At 51.8% G+C, this 25,333-nt stretch overlaps 8 protein-coding genes across 8 annotated transcripts; 3 read left to right on the top strand and 5 right to left on the bottom strand.

Annotated features, from left to right (window-relative positions):
* Nucleotides 1-35: 35 nt before the first annotated feature.
* On the top strand, nt 36-3,323 carry STEHIDRAFT_95000 (cytochrome P450; the record flags this gene model as incomplete). The annotated part of the gene is made up of 17 exons (XM_007302708.1): nt 36-217; nt 276-639; nt 708-770; nt 849-883; nt 954-1,010; nt 1,073-1,110; nt 1,176-1,222; nt 1,297-1,394; nt 1,465-1,509; nt 1,593-1,723; nt 1,798-2,054; nt 2,113-2,174; nt 2,307-2,533; nt 2,625-2,654; nt 2,726-2,959; nt 3,017-3,078; nt 3,169-3,323. Exons 2-17 carry the CDS (start codon nt 396-398, stop codon nt 3,321-3,323), a joined length of 1,785 nt encoding a protein of 594 aa, XP_007302770.1. The 5' UTR covers nt 36-217; nt 276-395.
* Nucleotides 3,324-3,634: 311 nt separating this feature from the next.
* STEHIDRAFT_76800 (uncharacterized protein) lies at nt 3,635-8,934 on the bottom strand. Its single transcript, XM_007302372.1, has 10 exons — nt 8,852-8,934; nt 5,358-8,791; nt 5,180-5,288; nt 5,001-5,118; nt 4,819-4,943; nt 4,540-4,760; nt 4,254-4,471; nt 4,072-4,194; nt 3,796-4,010; nt 3,635-3,735 (listed from the first exon to the last, which is right to left on the bottom strand). Exons 1-10 carry the CDS (start codon nt 8,925-8,927, stop codon nt 3,707-3,709), a joined length of 4,668 nt encoding a protein of 1,555 aa, XP_007302434.1. The 5' UTR covers nt 8,928-8,934; the 3' UTR covers nt 3,635-3,706.
* Nucleotides 8,935-9,352: 418 nt separating this feature from the next.
* STEHIDRAFT_94995 (uncharacterized protein) lies at nt 9,353-12,794 on the bottom strand (the record flags this gene model as incomplete). Its single annotated transcript, XM_007302707.1, has 10 exons — nt 9,353-9,700; nt 9,746-9,871; nt 9,937-10,119; nt 10,169-10,315; nt 10,375-11,013; nt 11,092-11,383; nt 11,445-11,772; nt 11,832-12,113; nt 12,174-12,550; nt 12,610-12,794. The coding sequence occupies 10 exons, from the start codon at nt 12,792-12,794 to the stop codon at nt 9,353-9,355; spliced, it is 2,907 nt and encodes a 968-aa protein (XP_007302769.1).
* Nucleotides 12,795-12,933: 139 nt separating this feature from the next.
* Nucleotides 12,934-18,663, top strand: STEHIDRAFT_94991 (uncharacterized protein). The gene is made up of 11 exons (XM_007302706.1): nt 12,934-13,003; nt 13,054-13,128; nt 13,183-16,766; nt 16,826-16,934; nt 16,994-17,111; nt 17,173-17,297; nt 17,373-17,590; nt 17,648-17,865; nt 17,938-18,060; nt 18,130-18,344; nt 18,407-18,663. The coding sequence occupies exons 2-11, from the start codon at nt 13,089-13,091 to the stop codon at nt 18,433-18,435; spliced, it is 4,779 nt and encodes a 1,592-aa protein (XP_007302768.1). The 5' UTR covers nt 12,934-13,003; nt 13,054-13,088; the 3' UTR covers nt 18,436-18,663.
* A 216-nt stretch (nt 18,664-18,879) lies between these two features.
* On the bottom strand, nt 18,880-19,898 carry STEHIDRAFT_155432 (uncharacterized protein; the record flags this gene model as incomplete). Its single annotated transcript, XM_007302705.1, has 5 exons — nt 18,880-19,314; nt 19,366-19,384; nt 19,444-19,530; nt 19,608-19,639; nt 19,707-19,898. The coding sequence occupies 5 exons, from the start codon at nt 19,896-19,898 to the stop codon at nt 18,880-18,882; spliced, it is 765 nt and encodes a 254-aa protein (XP_007302767.1).
* A 665-nt stretch (nt 19,899-20,563) lies between these two features.
* On the bottom strand, nt 20,564-21,992 carry STEHIDRAFT_94989 (amidohydrolase 2; the record flags this gene model as incomplete). Its single annotated transcript, XM_007302704.1, has 4 exons — nt 20,564-20,773; nt 20,835-21,284; nt 21,484-21,573; nt 21,635-21,992. The coding sequence occupies 4 exons, from the start codon at nt 21,990-21,992 to the stop codon at nt 20,625-20,627; spliced, it is 1,047 nt and encodes a 348-aa protein (XP_007302766.1). The 3' UTR covers nt 20,564-20,624.
* A 173-nt stretch (nt 21,993-22,165) lies between these two features.
* Nucleotides 22,166-23,338, bottom strand: STEHIDRAFT_94987 (NAD-P-binding protein). The gene is made up of 5 exons (XM_007302703.1): nt 23,288-23,338; nt 23,054-23,194; nt 22,689-22,981; nt 22,527-22,624; nt 22,166-22,476 (listed from the first exon to the last, which is right to left on the bottom strand). Exons 1-5 carry the CDS (start codon nt 23,326-23,328, stop codon nt 22,267-22,269), a joined length of 783 nt encoding a protein of 260 aa, XP_007302765.1. The 5' UTR covers nt 23,329-23,338; the 3' UTR covers nt 22,166-22,266.
* Nucleotides 23,339-23,694: 356 nt separating this feature from the next.
* Nucleotides 23,695-25,018, top strand: STEHIDRAFT_54086 (thiamine diphosphate-binding protein; the record flags this gene model as incomplete). Its single annotated transcript, XM_007302239.1, has 6 exons — nt 23,695-23,802; nt 23,861-23,976; nt 24,066-24,309; nt 24,369-24,667; nt 24,724-24,859; nt 24,932-25,018. 6 exons carry the CDS (start codon nt 23,695-23,697, stop codon nt 25,016-25,018), a joined length of 990 nt encoding a protein of 329 aa, XP_007302301.1.
* Between the last annotated feature and the right edge of the window lie 315 nt (nt 25,019-25,333).

The raw sequence follows: 25,333 nt of genomic DNA, 5'->3' as shown, positions 1-25,333 counted from the left end.
CGTGTGGTTGACGAGCTTGATTAAGTTACTTTTCGACCTCTTCCAGCCTCGTTCAATCACGCTGGTACGGTGGACCTAACATAACAAGTTTCGGTGCTTGCCTTGTATGAGAACGCCCTTTCCGGGTCCGGCGAAGTCAACATGGAAGGTTCGAGCGTGACGGGGCGAGGCCAAAAGGTGACCTGCGTCGACCGTAAACTGGTCTTGAAAGCCTAAGGTAAGTTGGATCAGTCCTCAAGGCCGCATATAACTTTGCGTTAATGGATGTTTTCAAGGTAAATTGAGCTTCGGTGGACCGCAAAAAGAAAGCATTCAAGACGTTGACAGCAGTAGAACCGACCGGTCTTTCTTTGCCATGTCCCCTGCTGTATTCGGCGACTTGCCCGAGTCATTTCATGGGCGACATGATTCCCATATCAACTCCTGAACTTTTGTATAAGTATCTGGCAATCGCAGTTGTGCCTGTAGGGTACGGATCTGACAAGTCGACAACGTCGAATATGGTACCACTACAAGACGCACTCACTGCACTTATACTTATCATCGCGTCCTACGTCGCGCATCTCATCTGGTCGCGTAGACGAGTACAAAGGGGCATAGCGAACATCCCCGCCCCGAAGTCCGTTTCATTCTGGACCGGTATATCCCATCGAAATTATATTTTCCGTCCCCGAATTCTCATAAAGTCGGCGTACGTGAATATTCAGGGAACCTGCCTTTGTTATACGACCCTCAACGCGGATGGCCTTTTCTCGACAGCATACAAGATGGTAAGCCTTGATTTTACTGGTGGGAGATGCAGTCCATGATACAGATAGACTGACGATGCCGGGCAACCTGTATGGCAGCTTGCAGCGTTTTCAGGCTTACCACCCCGATTGGTGTAAGTGATCATACTGCTGCGATATTTCAACCAAACTTCGTACCCTGACCTCCGTTCTTGCATCACTTAGTTCAATGACATGATCTACGTGGCAGACCCCTCTGCGTTGTATACCATCTTCAAGAAGGTATGCTATTTGGGCGTCTTGACTTCGTGTACGATGGTTCAATTTCGGGGTACTCTTGTCAGGATGAGGCTCTATTTGAGGAGAGAGAAGGTTTTATGCTGTGCGTCATATTTCGCTGAAGATCGACATCGATCCGTGCTCTCTAAGAGACATGACTGTAAATAGCATCAAGCGTATTCTCTTTGGGGCCCACAGCGTCCTCGTTACGGAAGGTAAGTCCATTGTGTCTCTCTTCATTATAAGGTTGCTTACTGACATTTATCGTCCGAAATTTCATCTTATACAGGACATAAACACCGAAAACAGCGTAAGTTTCTGAACCCCGTGTTCAGTATGGGCAACATCAAGAGAATGTTGCCCATATTCTTCGGCGTGTCTCATACGGTACGCTTGACCGTCGCCTTGTTGTGTTTACAATATCTCGTGATAACACTCTGGTCCTTTTCCTCTATAGTTACGGGAGTCTTTACGCTCATTGACCACTAACGGCGCTGTGGAAGTGAGCAGCCTTTCATATTGCTACGTTGGTCGTACACCAAGGGAAATACTTATAAGTTATCGACGTGTTTGTCATCTACCTAGGTCGACATGCTCAGCTGGCTCACGAGGACAGCATTAGAGATGATTGGACAGGCAGGAGTTGGGCAGACACTCGATTCGTTGGCCATCGAAGAGACGTCAAGTGCTTATGGTACTGCAATCAAGGAGGGGATGTGAGTGCCTTCTCTGTCTCAAAAAAAAACTCTGATCTTACCCTCTCCGGAATTTGTTCATTCTATCCACGTAGATCAGCTCTCTCGTTACCTTCCCTTCGGATAGGCGCGGAGTACCTCCTACCCCTCGCTTCACGTATGTGCACACCTCGAACTTGGAAATATATAATCGACCGGCTTCCACTTCAAGATGTTCGAAGGACTAAGAACATGGTAGATGAGATTGAAAGAACATCGAGGGAGATATATGAGGCAAAGAAGATAACCCTGGCCAAGGGAGACGAGAGCACGTTACAGCAAGTTGCGGAGAAGGATTTGATCAGTCTGCTCAGTGAGTTATCTTCATAATATATGACGGTTCATTTCCTTATACATCATTATCTTGAAAGTGCGTGCGAATATGAGCGCAAGTGGAGAGGATCGGTTGGAGGACGAGGAGGTTGTGGCACAGGTATGCAAACACCATCTAGACCATGCTTCCCCTGTCGATAGTCACTGGCTGTCCTGACACTGTTATCATCCTTACTAGATCTCGTCAGTTTTTCTCTTCTGTTCTGCTATCATCAAATATCTCGAGACATTAATCTCATGCCCCAGATCGTTCGTGTTCGCCGCCACTGATACAACCTCCTCGGCACTCTGTCGCACCTTGAGCCTGCTCGCCGAACACCCTGCTGCTCAGGAACGCCTGCGAGAAGAGATAGTAAAGGCACTGCACATTTGTGAGGGCGGGGAAAGCAGATATCTGAGTCATGATGAGATACAGGCATTGCAGTTCTTGGATGCTGTTTGTCGGGAGACACTACGATTGTGAGTGCTCATCTAGAACTTCACCCCACTGGACGTGTCCTACGCTGGCAAGATGCGAACGTTGACGCATCTCTTTTGATATGCCGCGCAGGTATACCCCGACACCTCATATCGACAGAAGGTCTGTATAACCCTCCTGAATGCTTCGCTGAGACCACAACTCGTCGTAATGGTTCACTTACTCTTCTGCAGGGCCCTCGAAGACACCGTTTTGCCGCTTGATTCCCCCATAACTGACGTTCATGGTACTGAGATCCATGAAATATTCATTCCGAAAGACACGGTGTTGACCATCGGTATCGCGAGCATGAACCGGAGTGCAAAGCTCTGGGGGCCGGACGCGATGAAGTGGAAGCCAGAGCGATGGATGGAGGAGCTACCAGAGAGTGTGTTATCCGCACGGTTACCGGGCATATATTCGAATTTGTACGCTCCCTTCTTCACTTCGGTCGCCATGTTTCTCACAAACTTGGGGTACTGCAGGATGACATTCGGTGCCGGAAAAAACTCCTGTCCGGGTTTCAGGTTCTCTCAGTTCGAAATGAGTAAGTTGACTCGATAGTCATCGTCGGAAGGGCCTGCCTTCATCTTTTCATGCATTTGCGAATCGTTGATGAATATGTTGTCTCTTGCAGAGGCTGTACTGTGTGATCTCATCAGCGCCTTCCGTTTCTCTCCCTCACCCAGACACTCCAAGGTCATATTTTCGATGTCGATCATTGCATCTCCGACAGTGGATGGAAAGCCTTCTTTGCCCCTTATTTTGGAAGCCGTCACCCCTGTTGTGTGACGATTCGAGGTCATTGCGTAACTGTGGCTCCAGCATTATAGAATGAACCGTAGATTCAACTATGTACTTGTCGTTGCTTTGGTACAACAAGGGCTTCCAAATCGAATACTCACTTGTGATGGTCAGGCTAGTCCGTACTTTCGACAGATAATGGTATTAAAAATGAGGCTTAACAAGATGCAGTATAGTACGTTCGAGTAAGCCGATACAACACAGACTGTGGACAACAAGACAAAGCAGTAGCAGTAGCAGAGCAAAAGGGCAATTATAGGTAAACAACATAAGAGGTGAGTGCGTAGCGGTGTATAAAAGAAATAGAGCATGTACGATATTGCGAGTAGTGAAGGATTCAAGAGAGATATTATGGATAAGAAGACATTCAATTAACTGAGCCTACAACCTAAAATATGCACTGAAGAACATGTTCAACGTCAGCAAGATCAGAATTGTCCAGGAACGGGGTTGTACGTACCGGTCCCGTCAGGACTACCGATGCCATAAACCATTTCCAGAGGATGAAAAGCGAGAGAATGAGCTCGAGGTCCAAATGTCGGCAGAGACCTCGGATTAGTGATAGGCGATATGCCTGAAGGGATAGTGACACTGGAAAGAGGTATAGTTTTGGAAGAGATTGCATGGACAGCAGTCCGTATGTTCCTCCTGTTCGAGGGAGAGACGACAGAAGACCTGAAAGGAAAGAGAAATTGGTTCGTCAAGTATGCAGTAATCCAAAGACTCCAGCACTCACGCAGCGAATACACCAGAATTGGGATGTACATCAAATGCTGAGAGACCACCTGCAACTGGGTTCCAAGTTCCTACGGATTTCTCGGAACGGCGGATATCCCATAAGTGTACTGCACCGTCCAGACTAATGAAATTTGGGTCATCATTGTGATAACAGTTCGGGGAGGTGAAAGGACGACGTACCTGGCTGAAAGAAACTGCCGGTCATGCGTAGGGCTCCATCGCGCGTTTTCTACCCACGATGCGTGGCGGATATATTCATGCACAACGGCTTTGTCCTCTCTCAATCGTTTGTCAAAGACTTTGATCGAGCCATCGCCGAAGCCAGTGACTAGGAGAGACGGATGATGATTCTCGGAAGCTATCGTGGTAACAGGACTTCCCGAACTCGTTGTCAGATCCTATTTGCATCGTCATTAGCTCACTAGCTGAATCGGAAAAGGACATGAGGCAGCGAGAGGATACATACCATGACTTGCATTTCATTGTGTGCATCCCATATTCTGATCAAACGGGAATCTCCGCTGACATGCAAATGGCCAGTCAACTGTTGCCAGTCTACGATCGTCCCGACTCCGTGAGGAACAGGCCGGACGATCTCGCTGAGCGCACGGAAGGCGCTGACAAGTTGCACCGGTGCATTGCTGGTGGCGGGGTCATAGTTGCGATACAACCGAAGTATACCATCCGCTACGAAAGTCACATTCAGTGAAACATGCAGTATATTCTGAGCCCACGAGAGACGTACCTGATGCCACAAGGATGATGCCACCAATCTCCTGGTTGATAATGCGGAGTGAGGTGATGGCTGTCCCTTGAGGATTGCCGTTCATGAAGGACGCCAGTTGTTGACGTCGTGACCAATCCCAGACGCTGATAGTGGTATCGATATGAGCACACCGAACTGAGCGAGACCGCGAGCAATCGTACCTGACAGCATCTGGTCCGTTGGCCACTACGATGTGAGGATCAAAGGAATGAAAAGCCATAAGCAGCGGAGCGCCAGACACACGGAAATTCGTGACGGTTTTATCCCATTTGTGCTCAGCTAGACATCACACATCAGTAAGACCACTACGAAACTCTGCTAGAGACGTGAATAGACGTACTGGATACCTCATCTTGGGCCGGAATTCGCGCAATCATCTGTTCATTACGCTGCAGACGCCACGACTGATGATTATACTCGATACTGCCTGGTTCGTCGGCCTCCGCTTGCTAAAAGCACCACGAGAAGCCAAAGAAAGAGTTAGTCCTGCCACGACAATAAAACAGATATAAGCTTACTCTCATCTGAGGTTCCCTGAAATAATCACAGCAGGATTCAAAGTACGTGCTCTTCAAGGGTAGCATATCTCGTAGTCCTGTCCCCGTTCCAAGACCCAGTATCACACTACTCGCATTTGAACCCTCTGAAAAGGAACTCTCTGAAGGGCTTGTTCCCTGTGAGGTTTGGTGTCGCTGCCCTTTGCGTCGCCGAGTTCTCAGTCTCTCTATATCCTCCTCGATGAGAGCTTCAATGACATCCGAAGGGGACAACTGCGGCTGTGAATGCGTGTGTGGAGAGGAGGAAAGAAGTGGGGATGTCGGCGAGGGGGGAGAGTCCGAGTCGAGATCAGACGAAGATGAAGATACGGGATCGTTCGCATACGGCGAAACGTATCGTGTAAAGTTGAAGTTTGGTGATGGTGGTCGAAGAGGCGGAGGATAGGAGCCAAGCGGCGAGTGAGAAGACCGAGAAGAGCTACTAAGTGTTGGCGAAGAGCGGCCCGTGGTCACTATTGGAAGCGTCATCTTTCTGAGTGCTTGGGTCAAGTTGGATGGTTCCTTGCTGGTAGGCACGCCGGTTGTCGAGCGTAAAAGGGATGGAGAAGAGGAACGTGCAAGCGACTGCGGTGATTGTACTGAGTTACGTCTCCCTAACCCACTTGCGGGGCGATCATACGGTTTCGGTGGTGGTTTGAGCGACGAGGTCTCTAGTTTGGTGAAGGGCGAGTCGAGAAGAAGGGCCATGATATAGTCCACGACGGTCTTCGCGAGCGTCGCTACCTCTTGATAAGGGTCGACGTAGAGCTCCAATAACGTCGAAAAGATGGTAAAGATGTATGAGAGTAGGACCCGATTTTCCTCTCGTAAAATTTCATCATCCCCACAACCTTCTAACCACTCCTGCACCGCAAACTTCGAAAGAGTCTTCCGAGTAGAGGACTTCTTTTCTGGACTGACCGACCTCCACCGCCTATCCTCCTCCCAATATAGCCAGGCACAAACGACAAAATGCCCCTTCCACTCGTTCACCAAGCAGCTTATGAGAACAACCAATTCCTTCCGTGCCATTGGACTTGCATCGTCCTTGATTGCGAGCGTTGCACTCGTGGCGACAGCGACCTCCATCCTACAATGGACCCTCTCCTCGAGATGAAGCATCGCCCCTGTACCGACGTTATCGCACTGGCTCGATTGCGCAGACCCTGACGCGCCCAAAAATGTTCCAAGTGCAAACGCCGCTGCCGTCCGTACCTCCGGAGAATCGTCCAAAAGCGAGGCGATGAGCTTATCCTGGGTCCCGTGGTCCACACCGAATGCCTTGATCTCGTCGTTAGTGGCCCATAGTTGCGCAATACAGAGCGCGGACCACTGACGAAGCAGATAGTCGTTTGCGTCGAGACACTGAAAGCATGCGTGGAATACCTGTTCACGGAAGCATGCGTTTTGGCCTTGTGGAAATCCCCGAGCGATGACGGCTAGAATGAACGCACACATCGCCTTGTGCTCCGAAATATTAGGAATTATGGCCCGGAGTTGGTCGTCTGGCATGCGTAGAACGTTGGAAAAGTAGCGGATTACTTGGCCATTATAGAGATCCATTTGACAGGTTGGGTCTACGGCCAGTATGCGGGCCCAGATGAATATAAGTACAGGCTGTAGATCTTCCCTCGGTGTCACAGGTCTCAGAAGGTTCATCAGTGGGCCAAAGAAGCCCGCACGAAGGACGTGATGAACCGCCCATGACCCGAGATCCATGAATTGCGCCAGCAGAATAAGAGTGCGGAGACGATGTCGGTGCGTCATGAGAGCCTGCATGACAATTGGAAGATGTTCGGGTGGGCGCGGTATGAGAGGAACAGACAGATCGCCTGTTCGAGAACCAAGGTCGAGAATAGTGTCTGTGTTACTGTAGGTATGGTGAGTTGATGAGAGGAAAGATGGGGCCTTCGGCGCAATACCGCCGTGCGAGATCCATACTTCAAAAGCGGTAAGAGTGTCAGCGAAGAATCGAGTGGGCTTGTATTCGTATGGTTCGTACAAGTCGGCACGTGGGTACAACACGTCCCGCAACTGCGCTCGACTGTACGGGTCTCTTGGTATGGCCGACGGGTCGGGAGTCCTTTCTGGGTTCTTCAGAAGGTCAGGTAGTTGACGGAGGCATGCATCGACGGCGAGGTCCCATGTATCCCACAAAGGATGTGTATTCATCGAAGGGATGGGAGGATAGGTATGTGGCGTGCATCCGTAATCCTTTAGAATACGTTCCGCGAGCAGATAGTTGCGGAAAAGAGAGGAGACTATCTTGTCAGCCCTATATAGTCGATTAAACACGTCAGGAGGTAATGAGGTCCAGGCAATAGCGTCGGTGATCGCGATGAATATCCACTCGAGCTCTCCAAGTGGCGTTTGTCGGTTGCTGGCGTCGCCAGGCAGCTCCTTGACCGAATCTATCGTAACTCCAACAGGAAGCACGAGATTATTGCGGAGGATGAAATAATGTAGTGCCATCTGTATCGGAGATGTCAGGCACGACGTGAGGACGTCGGCAGGAAGCTCTGGGCATGAGGGCAACTGTTCGTCCGCGGCACAAGCAGCCAGCTGTAGGCAGTCCGCAAACGGGCGTGGGGGGTTTGGTACCGTGGCGTTTATTTTGTCATTCTCCTGTGCAGAGTGAATGAAACCAGAAAGTAACCGTCCTGCCGCCGCACAATCCCAAATATACACGCAAGGAGAATTTAGCCACAACTGCAGCTTCGAGATTGAGACCGCACTATACTCAGTACGATCCTCGTTGAAGCACCATAGCTCCCCATCGATGGTGGGTTTAAGCACGCCATGACCGTTGTAGTAGAATACGATCGCATCGCGACCAGCTTCGCGCCGGGCTGTCACACAGACACGGCGAAGATAGGCCATAGTCGGGTCCGGAAGATCGCAATATTGAAGCTGTTGATTCTTGGCCTTGAGAGTGTCGAATTGTCCCCTTAACTTAGCATTGATGATTTCGAGGGCCTTCTGCGACTCGGAGTCGAAGATAGACGCAGGGTCGACCCAGCATTCCAGCACGGCGCGTGGATCCGTGGGCACGATGTCGGGGGGCAGCGCACCAATCTTTAAACATTGAACTAGTAGGACGTGGGATGTTCTGAGTCTGACTGGAGATGAACGCCAAGGGGTTGCCTTTGCCATCCAAGCAGGTGGCGGAGTTGGGTGTCCAGCGCTTGTATGACGTTTGGCAATCCAGTAAGGCATTATCGTTAGGGCACCAGTGTCGGATACAGCGGATTCGTGGTCATCATCAATGTCGTGGGTCTTGTCCTGGGGAAGTTTAGTAGCAAGGTTTTGGATTGAGTCTCGGCGACCAGAGTCGAACGTGCCATTCATGTTTGTGGCAGGATCACGGCCGTCGGGGTTGCCATCTTGTACAGGTAGGGCCGAGTCTCCATTCAAGCCTATTTGTAAGGTCATTCCATGTCAGTACTGTGGTAGAAGTTGAAGGGCCTTGAACTCACCAACCAACAGCGAGGCGTCTCTAGACTGTAACTGCTGACTCGGCTTGGAACCGGTACGTGACGGTGGCGATGGCATGCCACAGCTCTCACCCAGCTCCAAGTCAGGGACGATGCTGCAGAAAATGTTTCAATGCATTCATCCAGATAACCGAATAATCAAGTGACTGACAAGTATGCACCAACGCCCCGAACTCTTCCAACACTCGCGCGGCAGAATGGTACTTGACAGAAGATGTTGACTCGAACAGAACTGTTCCAGCAGTTTAAGGTTTTAGCTTCCGACTGATCCGTCCCCACGTGGCTCGGAAGCAAATTGCCCGATTTTGTGGCGTTCTTGCACGCTACGGTACGCAAGTCAGCGTAGTGTTGGTGCAGTACAGCTGTTACAATCTTACAGGTATAAGCTATCGCGCACAGCTGTCTATCACTGTCCGGTGCTGAGCACGCTCAGCTAAATAGATTACACGGGTACAAGGCAAGAGTAGGACCAAGACACATCATTCACGCAGCAACAAGCGCATGCAACCCGTAAATCTCCTTCCTAACCCTGAAATAGACATCACTCACACCTCCCTCCAACTCAACCCTACCTCTCCCAACCTTCCTGACCGCAACACTCTCCCCCAAGCTCTCCCCGAGACTCAATCCACCTCCACCCTTGGTTCCACAAATTAAAACACCCTCGCCGACGAGCTCAGACTGGATACCAATGGAAGCGAGTCTCGATTTCAGAGCTGTAAGCTTCAGTTCGCCGATCATTGTTGAGTGCGGGAGGCGGAGGGTGGGCAGAGAGCCAATAGGGCGAGGACGGTCGGGAAGAGTACGGAGAGGCATTGGGCTAGGTGAAGACTCGTCCTGTGGTTGTTCGGGTTTGGTGGAGGGAACAGTAGGAACTGTAGATGTTGATGTGGTGGTAGAGGGCGAAGTTGGAGCATTGGATAAGGGCTGGAGAATAGGCACCGTCGAACTCGCGGTGATGGCGATACGCCCTGTAACGTACCCCACTTCATTGTCCTCGAACTGGGAAACGCCAACGGTCAGGGAAAGCCCCATTGGAAACAGGTAAACCTTCGAGGATAGCTTACTCGGGACATTTTCATAGACGCAAGCAAATCATCACTGAGCGATATCGAGAAACTGCTTGTGTTCTGGCCGATCTGCACAGATTCTCCAACTGACGGCGCAAAGACGTCCTTCGTCATGGCACGAATATTTGAGCAGCTATCGATGAGGGCCTCGGTGGCGCTCGGAGAACCGTGTACTATGATCTACAAGAATATGAGCGTGAAAAAGCAGGACGTGAAGAGCTTCACTGACCATCTTTCTGGGGTTAACCTGAGGGATGATCGTCTTTGTCGCTCGTCCATCATTCAGGCCCTCCAAATCAACAAAGAGAAGTCGGCAGGCGAGCTGTACTTCCACAATGCGCGAAACAAACTTCGATGGTGGTTCCCTCGGAGCCCTCTGAGAGAAATAGTCACGTCAAGGCACGGCAGAAAATCATGGCTAGAACATAAACCAACCTTCGCCTCTTCTTCCTTCTCCTTCTCCTCTCTTGCATCTTCATTGCTGTCCTCCTCTAGAATTTTTCCTCGCCTCACCCACATTCCAACATCCAACACTTCTCCGTACTCGTCGACCTTCCTCCTTTTCTCCACATACGGAAACATCCTAAACCTCTGTGCCCCTTCCTTTCCACCTGCACTTTTAAAGAAACTAGTCGTTTTAGATACATTCCCCTTGAGGTAGATATCGAACGACAGTAACTGCCTAGTCCCACCCTCGTCTGCGGCGTCGAGGTCCATCCCGAGAGTCAACGAGCGAGACCAATCCTTATTAGTGTCCTGACCGTCGCCGTCTAACGATGACCCTTTTTGTCTTCGTCGTCGTGGAGCCTTGACTTCTGGTGGAGGTTTGTCGACTTGCATGCCATTAGCATCATCGTCGCCAGCGTCATCACCAAGAGCGCGCTCCACGTCCTCCGCCTCGTCCTCCGAATCGGAGTCGGATTCAGAGTCATCAGAGTCGTCTTCATCAGCTTCGAGCATCTGGCGGTTGCGAGCCATAGCGGCCTGTTCTGCGGTCTGTTTTTCTTTTGCGGCGCGTTCTCTTTGCAGGAAGATCTCGAGCTCGGTGCCCTGTAAAGCGACTTTCGATCGCAGCTGCATATGGCACAAAGAGCCATTGTTTAGCGAGTGACCAAAGGTAGAGATGAGAAGGTATGGGTAGCGTTGACTGACTTCGATTGACAGCGAGCCATCCATCATCACATTACTCCCTATCTTTCCCTTGTCCCATTTATCCTCCGCTCTCTGCGCGTTGTTCCATCTATCGAACAGGACACGGGATAACGTTCCTTCTTCGCCCCGAGAGGTGAGCAGGACAACATTATCGGGTATAGAGGCAAAGTCAGCGAATAGTGACCGAGACGGGCCGTGAGAGAGGGATGCAGGCACTGCGAGAATCAGCTTGGGATCTTTGGAAGAATAAGTCTGCTGAAGAGCTTGTGGGTTGAGGAAGAATTCGAGATGCCTGGATTATCATGCAGTAAGATCAATACAATCAAAAATTATAGAAGTAGATGTGAACGTACTTGAAGCGTAGCGCAAAAGCGCCGATAACATCATCGTCCTCGTCGTTGTCCTTTTTCCTCTTTTTCCCTCTCTTGCCACCATCTCTACCACCACTCGTGACCTCCTCGCCTACGTCTTCCTTACTAACTGTACCGCCCAGCCATTCCATCATACTTCTCACGAATGTGAGCATTTCGCGTCCAGAACGAGAGAGGAGGCAGATGGGATATTTGAGGCGCGCGAAGGACCAATGTTGGTCGAGAAGAACCAAGAGTTCAAGTACCCGAGTGCTAGCATCGCAAGGGAGAAGGAGTGATGAACGAGAGGACAGTGCCGCGGTGATCGTGTCTATTGAACATCCCGAATGGATGAGTACATGAAAGTACAGAGAAATCAGACTTGCGCACCAATCAGTGAAGCATCCCGATCCTTCCGTCGACTGCTCAACACATCGGCCCTCGCCGCATCCGTGATCAACAAGTCCGGCCTAGCAAGCGGTTCAAATACTCCGGGCGCTATTCCTCCTCCCTGGCGCATGAGCACGGTTCCATCGAGGTGTCGCTCGCGCATATGGTTCATGTTGACCGCATACATAATCGTCCCAGCAGAAGGGGAACGTATTTTCCATATAGTACCGCCGAGAGTATGGCCAGCGTTGAAAGGAGTAATGGTCACGCCTTGACATTTGCCTGTGAAGAGAGACGTGAGCAGAGTTGAGTATAGAAGAGCCAAGGGTGCATAGTACAGACCTTGAAGATGGGTAGGTTGAGAGTACCGGAGTGTGTTGATGGAATCGAAAGCTTCCTGCACCTCGGAAGGAGTCGCAACATACTTGGCCTTCCGTTGAACGGCTGATGAGGGACCGCTCTCGTCCACCCTCTCGCCTGAGTCCTCTACCTTGTCCTCACCATCTTGCGGTTGGTCTGATTGGTATCCAGCGTCTACATCCTGCTCATCACGAATACTCTCTGATTCTTCGGTAGCAGCAATTCGGGCCATAGCCTGGACAGGCAAAGTCGAATACGCAGGAGCCTTCAGACCCCATCGTGCATAAGCGTAGGGATAAAGACCAGAATGTGCAAGGTCTCCATGAGAGAGAAGAACAAGGTCTATTGTCGGTGCAGCCCTGCACAGATGTAACCAATGAGTAAACATGTATTATGAGAACATAGCGAGAACACGAACTCTTTGAGAGACTGGCAGTATGTCTCCCAGTGGGCCGACACGTTCAAGCCATCATCGAACTCTGGACACCAGTCTGGAGAGCCACAATCGAGTAAAATATGAACGTCATCGACCTGAAGAAGATACGCGAGTGGAACAAGTCTGTCTGACTTCGCTGCACCTGACAATGGCTTGAAGGTGAGCATGAGTGTGAGGGTCAAAGGCAAGATCGCAGGCCACCTCCATACGTGTGGCCCTACGCCACAGCAACTGCAGACCCTAACCCTTGAACTGGGTTGCTCCGTTTAGAGGCTCCGGGAGTGCAAGTACTAGCACGGAACTTACGCAGAACCTCAGCACTGTGTTGTCTGTTAGAGAAATCAGACGGTGAGATTTGGATTGTATCTGTAACAAGGTGTGAATAATTCTGTGCTTGTTTCTAGTTTGACCGTTGACCTTTCAAAGTCTAGGGCAGACTGCACCCTACACCCTCAGGGGAAATGTACATGCGATCCGCTCAGCGTCAGGAGAACCACTCTGGTTTGACCTCCTGGTTATTCTTCGACCATACTTCCAGCTGACTCCCCCAGATAGGCGTAAATGGCTGGAATCATAATCATGTAGGACAGAACGGCAGGTCACATTCGGACGACGACTCGGAAACCGAACGCGACGTGAACAGCACCTCCCTCGGAGATGGACCAGGTGCAAATGGCAGTTCAGAATTCGACCGTCATGGAAATGAGTCCACTATCACCGTCTCCGACCCCGTACCCATCATGCCATACTGGTCCGCGAAGCGACATATCACGGCCGGTTTACCCACTCCTCCGCCACCATGGGCACCCAAGATGACCCCTTGGCGATCATCTCCCGGGAAACTCAAGACGTCAAACGCCGCTCTCGTATTGTGTCTCAATATAGGTGTTGACCCTCCGGACATAGTCAAGACGAGTCCATGTGCTGTGCTCGAATGCTGGGTCGACCCCTCCACCATGTCATCTCACAAAGCTCTCGAGGTCATTGGCACGAATCTCCAAAACCAGTTCGAAAGTTTGAGCCCCAAGATTCCGTACAAACCCATTCTCGACCCATCTTACGAAGACCTTCGAAGGTTCTGCACGTCATTGCGCAAGCAGGCGAAGGACGACGCCATCCTTTTCTACTACAACGGTCATGGGGTTCCGAAACCTACAGCAAGTGGTGAACTCTGGTGTTTTAATCGAAACTACACGCAGTACATTCCTGTTTCACTCGCTGAGGTCCAACTATGGGTTGGAACACCATGTGTCTACGTTTGGGATTGTTCCGCCGCAGGAAACCTCCTTCTAAACTTCAATCTTTTCGCGCAGAAACGCGACAAAGACAACGCAAACGCGCCAGAACACTCAGGACTCTTCACCGATTCTATCCAGCTCGCAGCGTGCGCAGCGAACGAACAGTTGCCGTCCTGTCCCGAACTCCCTGCCGACCTCTTCACTTCCTGTTTGACCTCCCCCATCGATATTGCTCTTCGTTATTTCGTCATGCATCACCAACTTCCGAACAACATCACGGCAGATATGGCTATGCAGCTACCGGGAGACCTCAAGGATCGACGGACGCCTCTCGGAGAACTCAACTGGATATTCACCGCCATCACGGACACGATTGCTTGGACGTCCTTCTCGCGCGAGCTGTTCACACGACTATATCGTTCAGATCTCCTCGTGGCGTCACTATTCAGGAATTTCCTGCTCGCAGAACGTATCATGAAGAACTACCACTGCACGCCACATACCTCTCCCTCACTTCCCCCAACAAATACGCATCCTCTTTGGGCATCCTGGGATCTCGCTGTTGATGCTTGTCTTCGACAGCTTCCGGAGCTGCTAAAGCACGTCGATACGGTTCCGAACCCTGGCTCCGTCCCCGGTGCCACATCTATACGAGCACGTAGGCAGGCTCAAGCTCAAGCCTCGGTGCCTCGCGCAGGTGCGCCAGGAGAACGACCCTACAACTACGTTCCTAGTCGTTTCTTCGCCGATCAATTGACCGCCTTTGAGGTTTGGATTTCTCGTGGCGGGTCTGCGCTCACGAAGCGAGGGCCACTGTCCCTGCCCGCGAGCTTCGGCGAAGGAGACGCCGATAGCGAACCGGCCAACGGAGGTTTGGGTCTCGCACAGCCAATTTACAATCTGGACAAGAACGAGCATCACCTAGTCCCGAGAAAACCCCCAGACCAGCTTCCCATCGTCCTTCAGGTCCTGCTGTCGCAGCCTCATCGCCTGCGAGCACTTATTCTTCTGTCACAGTTCGTTGACTTAGGACCATGGGCGGTACATCTCGCCCTGGCTATCGGCATATTCCCCTATATATCCAAGCTGCTACAGGCCGCGGGTCAGGATCTACGCCCGGTCCTCATCTTCATTTGGGCACGCATCCTCGCCGTCGACCCGACATGCCAACTTGATCTGTATAACAACCAAGGTTACAAGTATTTCGCGAGCGTCCTCTGCATGCAAGACGACCAACAACACGTCTCTATCCCCAATATCTCCGAACACAAAGCCATGTGTGCCTTCGTTCTTTCCGCTATCGCCCGCGACTTTGCACAAGGCCAGAACGCCTGCTGGCGGGAGAAGGTTTTCCACGCATGTTTCGAGCGTCTTGACGAGGGTGACTTCCTCCTGCGCCAGTGGTCTGCCTTGTGTATCGCGCAGATGTGGGCAGGGAATGACGATATCAAGGTCTTCGGAGTCGACCATGGAACACAAGATAAATTCATCGCGCTGCTCTCGGATGATTCACCCGAAGTGAGGACAGCGGCGTTATTTGCGCTGGGAACCTTCATGGGCGCGAACGGGTCGACTGATCATAGCAAGTCGGGCGGCGGAGGGACAGGGACGATGCTGCATCTTGACGAAAGAGTGCATTGTAGGATGGAGGTCGCTGTCGTCACCGGTGCTACCCTCGCAATCAAGGAAGACGCAAGTCCGATGGCGAGGAAGGAGCTCTTGGTGATTATCAGTTGCTTGGTTAAGGAGTGGAGAGGCTATTTCGTCGTTTGTGCGTGGTTGTACTGGGAGGAGGACAAGAGATGGAGGTCGGGCAGTTTGGGTGGGAACTCCCTTTACGAGGAGGACACAACAGGTTTAGCAGTGGAAGAATGGTTGGAAGGCTTTGGAGATGACGAGGACCTCAAGGCCGAGAACAGAATCTTGCTGTCTTCGTTCTTCATGATCCTGTCGACATTGCTCGAGCTTTACGTGGATCCATACCAAGAGGTAGCGACCCATGCGAAGACCATCGTGGATTATGTCATGGCCCTCCTGCTTGAATCACCTTTCTCCAAGCTGGAGAACTCATCTCTCAACATTCCACCCAAATTTGAGGGAGGATCATTCAGCGGACGCTCCAGACGTTCTTCACTCCAATCCTCACCTGCACTCACACGCCCTCCATCACCCACCCAACCGCGTCCCAATATCAGCCGCGCAGATACAATGACAAGCACTATCTCTTCTGGAGTTTCCAACACCATCAGACGCACCTCTTCATTCGCCAACGCACTCAAAAGCCTTGGAGGCATGGCCTTCCCTTCGCTGGACGAGAGTCGACCATCGTCACCATACCCCCAACCGGCATCCTCCTCTCACCAACCTACAAACTCTCCCGCACTCTCCGACAAGACCCAACCTTCAAGACCACCTTCTCCTAATTTGAATCTTGCACAATACGTCTCTCCATACCTGCCTCCCTCCGACACTGGCTCGATATCGTCAAGAGAGTCGAAAGAAAAAGGCGATGCTTCCTCTTCACGCTATGCGTACGCTCGCAGTGCACCGGCTTCACCAACCATGTCCGCCCATTCCACCCTTATGGAATCTCTGCCAGCACCCAACTTCTCACCGTCCAATGTCATGGAAGCTCTTATCGAGGAGGATATGGAGCGGCTCCGAGCACGGAGACGGGCGGGTCAGAATCCTCGACGACAAGGCGGTGGGGTGAGCATGACTATGAGTTTGGGGCCGAGTGGTGCACTGCCGAGCCCTTCAGAGAGTTCGTTCTCGGATAGTTCTAATGGAAGTAGCGTGATGTTGGGTTTGGGGACGGGTTCTGGTGTGCGGGATGTATTACCCCTGAAGAGCCATTTCTTCGATTGGTGTTGTGAGTACTTCAAGGAACCACAGATGAGGGTGAGTCAACATTTTCAAGGTCTCATAAAGGCGCTCTTTGTAACCTGTGTATGATGCAGCAAGCGGAAGCAGACGAACCAGGGAGCGTGGAATACAACTACCAGTCCTGGAGGCAGCAGCGGAACGAGCACGTCATTGCTGAAACCCAGGCTCAGGCGGAAATTGCTCGTACGTGACTTCACGCAGAATACGCACTTACGATCATCACTTAAATCTTCCTCCTTAAGACGAGCGGAGATGGGACAGGCCGGTTACGAGTTTCCATGTCCCAGGTACACCACTGCTCATGGCCTTCCATTCGTTCGACCCCCATATTGTGGTGGCAAACGAGACTGATACTGTGACGTACGCGATCTCCGCTCCTTCTCGTGCTTGAGTAGTGTTAAACAATTATGGGCTGTGACAGGGTTTGGGACTGGTCGCGTCGACAGCGTCTAACCTCATTTATCAACGGCAATCCTAAAGCAGCATCGATCACCTCGTTGAACATCATCAACCAGGATGTTGGCGGAATCATCTTGGTCACTTCCGGTGCGCATTTGACAGACTGGCGATTCGTCTGATGTATCGTACAGTCAGAATTGACTCGCTATTTTGTTTTGATAGCGGATGGTATGGTTCGCCTATACCGAAACTACGACCCGGCGACAAGCAATACACCAGTACAGCTCGTCAGTTCGTTCCGAGGCCTAGGTCACCTAATCTCAACACCGCGAGGAAGTGGGGTGGTCGCCGAATGGAAACAAGCGGGCGGGCAACTACATCTTGGTGGCGATTCACGGACAATCAGGATCTGGGACGCACACACCGAGTCGCAGCTCATGGTTCGTTCACACTTTTCTCCTATCGATTTGAGGACTTCGCTGACACACAAGACATAGGATCTTCAAACGGACTCAGACAGCCCTGTCACTGCTATGGCGACGGAATTGAACTCGCTCTCTCTGCTTGCATCTGGTTTCGGTGATGGTATGGTCAAAATCTTCGATAAACGGTTAGAGGAAGACGAGGCCGTGGTTCATCTTTGCGGTGGACATGCCTCGTGGGTGCAGAATGTCTGTTGGAGTCCGACACATGGGAAGCAGTTCCTTTCAGCTAGGTGCGTGCTTTTCGCTTGCACCCATTGAAGGCAAGAAATCCAAATGCTGATTCATGGGACGTGCACTTGCAGCTTGGATGGAGAGATCAGGCTCTGGGATATTCGCAACTCAACAAGGGTCGTAGAGAGCTGGCAGCCGTTCTCAACTGGCCTGTCAGCATTCTCTGTCCACCCAGGGACGGGTGTGTTTGCAACGTTCGTCCCCTCTCCTTTGACTACGGCTGCTCTCCTCTGACTTTTTGAATTTATTATCGTTCCATTTAGGTCTTCCGCGATATCCTCGACAAATTGGAGACACATTCGCACAACTGTCCACCCTATCACGCGGGATTCAGCCTCCCTCTCAACGGTCAACGTTCCTACTGGGTTGACCGCCATGCCTACGCGCGGATACCCCTCGCGGTTCATACCTCGGTCGAACTCCCTTGCCTTCCATCCCATGGAGATGCTTTACGGTGTCGGGAGCTCTGACGGGACTGGTACGTCTTCACGAGTTCAACTTTGTTCAATCAGATACTGACAACGTGTTTTGCTCGAACAGTCCGGATTCTAGGCTGCAAGCTCGTTTGATCCCTTTCTTCCTTCTATTATCCGTGCATTTATGTTCAACTATCTCGTTTATTCATCGAACCTCCTCCACGGATCTGGACCTTGAATCCGTCAAAATTGAACTGTATGCCTCCGATTGTTTCATTTTAACCACACTTTTCTCTCCTTCCACACTGTGCTATTACTTCGGTCCAAGATGTTACTTTGTATTACACTGTTCGCACTCTCTGTTGGCATAATCTAGTTATGTGCCCTTTGCCATGGTCTCGTGTCTTAGCCTGTTCTCGGACCGTGAACAAAAAGCCAGGTGCGTCCGATGCTTTCACTCCCGCATGTCTGCCAGCTGAAGACGGTTGACCATGCTTAGGCCGAATAGTGTTCATACATACGAATACAAAAAGACGTCCACCAAGGTACACCGTTAAAAGAACGGCCGTCTAAGTATTTTTCGAAAGGGGAAAAAAATCATTCTTCGGTGTCACCGTCTGCCTTCGAAGAAGACCTGGTCTTCCTTGTCGTCGCTGTTGGGATCTTGCTTCCTCTGGCTCTACGGCTCGGCGCGGTCTGACGTTTCTTCGTGTCCTTCGCTCCCGCGTCCGCGTCCGCTTTGTCTCGCTTGCGTTTGTCCCCTATGTCAACCTCCTCATTCTCGCCACTTTTGGCCTCGAGGTCCACTTCTCCGTTGGCTTCCTCGCCATTTGTCTCTTCGTCTCCTCCTGCAGCTTTCACTTCTTCATTCTGCTTGGCCCCAGTCTGATCACCTTCTACTTCGCTATCGGTCTCGCCCTCTCCGTCCGCTTCTCCTTCCTCTTCTAGCGTTTCCTCAGTTTGCTTGTTTGCAGCCCTGTCGTCTCTGGTATTCGAAGTGCCATCCTCTTGTTTCTTTACCTTCACGGGGTCCTGGATACCGCTCAGCGTCTCTGCGTATGTTGGTCTGAATCATGCACTTACGTGTCCCCAGTTCCGCAAGCTAGAAAGAGACAGGGAATTAGTAAGAGACTCTTATCGACTACGGAGCGAGAGAACTACCTGATGGTGCTCTTCGTCTTCTCCAACTCGTCTAACGTCTTGGTCTGCTTCAAATGGTCTTCCTGTGCGAGGTGACGTGAATTGTATCTGAAAATTTCGGCCGAAAATACTTTTCAGTCGCTGCCCTCCATAGCATCACTTCCAGAAAGTACGTGCACACGTACGCGACCACCTTATGCATATGCTGCAAGTCCTCCTGTTGAAGTTCAACCATCTCAGCGAGTGCCGTTTCTTAAACACTAGACGATGCTGCTAAGACGGACCTCATCATACTGTTTCGGGTCCTTCCCAGGGTTCTTCTTCAAAATCTCGACAATGCGCCGCCCGCTGTCATGCCCGACGCCTGTACCAGCTTTCTCGCTCTCTGGACTATCAAGCCATGCCTCGAGCTCTTCGATGCTCATGTTCACCTGTTCATTGAAGGCCTCGATGACTTCGGCGTCGGATTTCAACATAGTTCTGTCAATGGATATGAGAAGAATGTTACCGCGGTGACTCGGATGGAATAGAGAAAAGAGAGAAGGGGAGGAGGAAAGATTGGATGCGAGTCGGTTAGGTCGGTGAAAGAAAAGTGAAAAGCGAAAAGCGAAAGTATTGGGGGTGTCAACGTTGTCGCGGTCGCTGAATTTTGAGGTCGAATTTATAAGTACTCGACAGGGGTCATGTCATTGTGGCGCACGTCACTCCTGTCCAGCTCCTGTGGCGGAGAGATGTGGCGGACGTCGATCTCTGTTTCCGACGATCATGACGTCGTCATACCCGCACCCCAACGTTCAAAGCGTTCAAGACTTCAAGCTCTTCAAGTCGGAAGTACGCCCTATGTTCAACCACCAAAATTAAGGTCGGGTCGTTTCTCTGCAATTGATGAGTACTATTCAGCGTTGAACCCAATCACAAAAGCCTCCTGGCGATGTCTTTGAACCCGCCAACACTGCCAGGGTGGTAACTATTTTATTTAGTGGGCCTCGCAATGAGGATGACCTTCTGGAGTCTAGTCCAAAAAAAAAAGACTGCTTGCGAATAAGCACTCGCTTTCAGCGTGCGTTATGCTTGTTGGATCAGGAGTGCAAATACGAAAATGTAGAGGAAAAGGGGCAATAATGACACCAGAGGGAAGATTGTTGAAAACTTAGAATACATACACGTGTAGCTGAGTACTTATGTACAGGCGGTTCATAATGTCATGCTCGAGAAGCGAGAATATCGATCCCATGGGACTCGAAGAGCCTCACGACGTTCCCCCGCCGGACCCCGTCGAGCTTCTGCTCGTCCTCGCCACAATAATCTACCAGGTTCTTTTTGAACCACTCGATCGTTTTTATCGACACAGCTGTTATATAGAAAAAAATTAGAATGGTCAACGTTGCCATGAAAGTCAACACCGCGCGTACCAGGATAATCGCTCCCGTACACCACCCTTCCCAACCCTCCTCCCTCTCCTCCCCCCGCAGTCATCGCCTCAACCCCCCTCAAACTCCCCTCCCCACAACTCAACCCACAATCCAACCAGCACCTCCCAAACTCTCTCAAAATCGCCTCCTCACTCATCTCCGAACCCATATATCGCGCCAACGCCGCAACGCGCGGCGCGAGCGCGGTGAGGGTTCCGCCAAGATGGGACAGGAGGAAGGTGAGCTGGGGATAGTGCAGCGTTTTAAGGGAGGTGACGAGGTGGGAGATGGCTTTTGTTGTTTCGTTGGGGACTTCTGTGACGGGGACTCCGAGGAATTCGTTTGGACAGGGAGTGGAGGAGGGGATTTGGGCGCCGTGCAGGAAGACGATCGCGCTTCGGCGGTTGAGGTCTTCCCAGATTGGATCGAAGATGTCGTCGCCGATGTACTCTTCAGGCGAACAATCGTAAAGAGGAAGTCAGCACAGGACTGCGACTAGATACCCAGATATGGAAGGATGTTGAAAAAGAAGCGCTCGAAGGAGAATGAATAGAATCGACATTGAATTCTCAGGGCAGGCAAGGGCAGCGAAGAGAAGGACAGGGGCGTCCGAAGAAGGATTTGAGTAGATACATAACTCAATACTCACTCGCGTCGCTTCCATTCCCATAGCACGACGCGACCGCGATTCCCACCGCTCCCAGCTCGTCCATCGAGTATTTTATCATTTCCAGCGCCACTAAATAAAACGCCACTTCAGAACGTACTTTCAAAGAGTCGTAAAGGGCCGAACAGCCAACCTTGCGTATCCCTCATATCCCCAACACACCCCCAAAACCGAAACCTCCCCCTCCACTCCTCACACTTACATATCTCGCCCATCTGTGCATTCGCCTCCCTTGTCTTCTTCCTGCCCTCTTCGCCCTCCAGATGCGGATACCCAGCCGGCGTAGAAAGTATAGCGAGCTCGATCCCGAGAGTGTCCATGGCGCGGAGAGACGACGAGGCGGACCATGGGAAGTTCTCGGGTGGGGTGCGGAAGCCGAGGGAGTGGGAGAGGGTTTGTTTGAAGAGGGTGTAGTTGGGGGGGAAGAAGTGGTGGTGGACGTCGATGAGGCCGGGGTCGGGGGGTGTGGGGTGGGTGTGGGTGGAAGACATGGGATGAGATGGATGATGAAAGGTGAAGAGACAGAGAAGAGAGAGGACTGAAGAGAGAAGAGCGTGTGGTGGAGGATCAGTTTCCGGCATGGTCGGCAGCGAAGGAGATCACCGGAGAAGATGATGTCGAAATAGCAAGGCTTTTTCTGGACGGACGCGGATCTTCGTGAATCGATCGAGTTCGCCGCAAGGTCAAGTAGTAGTATTACAGCACTCTCATACAACAACCGTACAAACCGCACACTCTTCTATACACTTACAATTCGTGGCACGCCTACTTCCTCCTGAACGCAGCACACTCCGCCGAGTCCCAAGAGACGAACGAGCCTGACATGGCTTTGGGAGCGTTCAGCGCGAGCGAAGCGATGACATAGCCTGGGTCTTCGGGTTTGTTCAGTTTACCTTCGGCGTGCTCGCGCACGAACATGTCGTAGTCTTGCTTGCTCATGTGGCCCGCTCCTTGGGTTCGTAGAGCACTTTGCATCTACGACGATATGAGAATCGTTGCGCAGTCAGAAAGGATAAGAGACAGACCTCAGTGTCGACCTTTCCTGGCCTCAACGCGACAGAGACGATGCCCGGTTCCTCTTGCGCAAACGTCCTGCAAAGACTATTCAACGCAGCTTTACTAGCTGACGGAGATATCAGCTTGATGACCGACAGACAACAAGCGCCATGTAACAGTAAGTGGCCAACCATTATAAGCCGCCCAAGCCGGAGTCGCGCCCACAGCAGAGCCTGAGCTCACAAACACGACCCGTCCCCCGCGCTCGCTTTTCCGCAGCGAGGGCAGGGTGGCCTGCAGAGTAGCGAACACGGAGAAGAGGTTGATGTCGAAGTGGGACTTCCAGGCGTCTACGGTGTTCTCGGGGGAGTCGATGCGGCGGAGAGGATCGAGGGTGCCGGCGTTGAAGATGATGCCGTCGAGAGGAGCATCGTATTTCTGTTCAGCCTGGAGGAGAGCTTGGGTTACAGCAGATTGGTCGGTGCTGGTGGCGGAGGAGGAGGAGGAGAGGAAGAGTTTGAGCGGGGATTATATGATTAGGTGGATGGCGACTGACACACTGCACTGGGCGATGGTGAGAGCTTGGGGGTAGGCCTTTGCGAGTTCGTCGAGCTCTGGAGTGCGCGAGCGGGAGACGGCGAGAACGTTCGCGTTGAAATCAGCGAGCAATATTCTGGCGATGGCAAGACCCAGCCCTCTATAGAAATATAGAAATGATACGATACCATACGACAAAATCCGTCAGCTAATCAAAACCAACGAGGGCGCTGATTGATTATGAACGACCGACCTTGACGCGCCGGTCAGTGCGATGAGAGGACGATGCGGCATCTTGAACGCGGATTGGCCAACGGCGTTGCGGCCGCTGAAGAAAGCGCGTCGGGCCTTCGCGGGACGCGTTCAGAGTCGGAACTACCCGCGAGTTCTCCCCAAAAATCAGGACAGCGCCCTTGCTAGGTGTATCGTCCACGTCGACCAGCTCTCCTCCTCCCCCCCACTCATCTCATACTTTCGCAAAATGGCCGCACGGGCTTTCTCTCGTCTCGCTCCTGCGCTCTCACATGCAAGGCCAGGTCCGTCCGCCGCTGCACGCCGTTTCGCTGCCCGGTCGTACGCCTCAGAGGCAGAGCAGCATACCGTCAGTAATAAATCCAACAAACAAACATACATACATTCTTACGAATCTAATGTCTGCAGATGACCGTCCGAGACGCTCTTAATACTGCTATGGAGGAGGAGATGATCAGGGACGACAAGGTTTTCATTCTCGGTGAAGAGGTTGCCCGCTACAACGGCGCGTACAAGGTATGTCCTCTGGCTTGTGCCATGCCAGGACAATACTCATCGGACTTTGGCTCGTAAGGTCACGAAAGGCCTGCTCGACAAGTTCGGTGAGAAGAGGGTGGTTGATACGCCCATTACCGAGATGGGTTTCGCGGGTATTGCAGTTGGCGCCGCACTCTCTGGTCTCCGTCCCATGTACGCACGCCACATCCCCCCATCTCACCAACCCGTCTTCACGTCGTTCTCATCATCTCTCTCTATTCGTAACCCCCTCGTGCAACCAGATGCGAGTTCATGACGTTCAACTTCGCCATGCAGGCCATTGACCAGATCGTGAACTCGGCCGGAAAGACATACTACATGTCCGGCGGGAACGTCCCCTGCCCTGTCGTCTTCCGTGGTCCGAACGGTGCCGCCGCTGGTGTCGGCGCTCAGCACTCGCAGGACTACGCGTCGTGGTATGGTCAGATTCCCGGTTTGAAAGTCGTCAGCCCGTGGAGTGCGGAGGATTGTAAAGGTCTGCTCAAGGTATGTGGCGTCCTCACTACTCTTCCTCGTCCGTACTGACGGCGCGTTACATCGGACAGACCGCCATTCGTGATCCTAATCCCGTCGTGTTCCTGGAGAACGAGATGCTCTACGGTGTTTCGTTCCCCATGTCTGCCGAGGCCATGTCCGACGAGTTCCTCCTCCCCATCGGCAAAGCCAAAGTCGAGCGTGAAGGTTCCGACGTCACCCTCGTCGCGCACAGCAAGATGGTCACGCACTGTCTCGAGGCTGCCGACATTCTCGCTAAGGAGGGCATCAAGGCCGAGGTCATCAACCTCCGTTCTATCCGCCCACTTGACATCGACACCATCAAGGCTTCCGTTAAGAAGACCAACCGGTGAGCCTCTTTTTGTGATTATTTAGGTAGGCGATTGCTCATGTAGTGTTGTCTAGTCTCGTCACCGTCGAGGGTGGATTCCCCGCTTTCGGTGTCGGTTCTGAGATTTGCGCTCAGATCGTTGAGAGCGAGGCTTTCGACTACCTGGATGCCCCAGTCGAGCGTGTCACCGGTGCCGATATCCCCACACCCGTACGTTCTTTCTTCCCTTTACTCTCGTACTGCAACGAATGAAATCCTGACGCGACATCGTAACCAAACCAGTACGCCGCCAACCTCGAGGCACTCGCCTTCCCCGACACCCCACTGATCGTCAAGGTCGCCAAGCGCGCTCTGTACCGGACGAACTAAGCCTGCCTCTACCCGTCTACCCGTCGCCGACCCCGTTACTTTCTTTCACTTATTCTATACTTTGGGCAACGTGGCTTTCGTATTGCTAGTGCTATAGAGAGAACGATTTTTCCCTTCTTCTTTGAATATATATACGGACGGCTTGTCGCCCGGTGAGCGATGGCACTACATATTTTGTTGTCAAATAATGGTCCAAGGAAGAGAGGAATGTGGCCCGAACGGAAGAAGGTGCCACAATTGCAAATTAATTTTCTTGACTCGACTCCGAAAGCAGAAGCACTTTTCAGGCCGGAGCTCGTTTGCCACAATTCCTGT

The sequence above is a fragment of the Stereum hirsutum genome (assembly GCF_000264905.1).
Source record: "Stereum hirsutum FP-91666 SS1 unplaced genomic scaffold STEHIscaffold_5, whole genome shotgun sequence".
Lineage (NCBI taxonomy): Eukaryota > Fungi > Basidiomycota > Agaricomycetes > Russulales > Stereaceae > Stereum > Stereum hirsutum.
The sequence above is the reverse complement of the archived record's forward strand: the minus strand, read 5'-3'. Positions and strand labels throughout refer to the sequence as shown.

Coding starts and splice junctions, on each gene's coding strand:
- STEHIDRAFT_94987 (XM_007302703.1), bottom strand. CDS start 23,328: ATGCCGCATCGTCCTCTCATCGCACTGACCGGCGCGTCAAG. Junction 23,195..23,287: donor GCACTGACCGGCGCGTCAAG/GTCGGTCGTTCA, acceptor ATATTTCTATAG/AGGGCTGGGTCTTGCCATCG. Junction 22,982..23,053: donor ACCATCGCCCAGTGCAGTGT/GTCAGTCGCCAT, acceptor CTCCGCCACCAG/CACCGACCAATCTGCTGTAA.
- STEHIDRAFT_94991 (XM_007302706.1), top strand. CDS start 13,089: ATGTACATGCGATCCGCTCAGCGTCAGGAGAACCACTCTG. Junction 13,129..13,182: donor GCGTCAGGAGAACCACTCTG/GTTTGACCTCCT, acceptor TCCCCCAGATAG/GCGTAAATGGCTGGAATCAT. Junction 17,866..17,937: donor AAGCAGTTCCTTTCAGCTAG/GTGCGTGCTTTT, acceptor GTGCACTTGCAG/CTTGGATGGAGAGATCAGGC.
- STEHIDRAFT_76800 (XM_007302372.1), bottom strand. CDS start 8,927: ATGCCATCGCCACCGTCACGTACCGGTTCCAAGCCGAGTCAGCAGTTA. Junction 5,289..5,357: donor TCAGGGAACCTCAGATGAGA/GTAAGCTTATAT, acceptor TGGTGCTTTTAG/CAAGCGGAGGCCGACGAACC. Junction 5,119..5,179: donor GGCCCAAGATGAGGTATCCA/GTACGTCTATTC, acceptor TGTGATGTCTAG/CTGAGCACAAATGGGATAAA.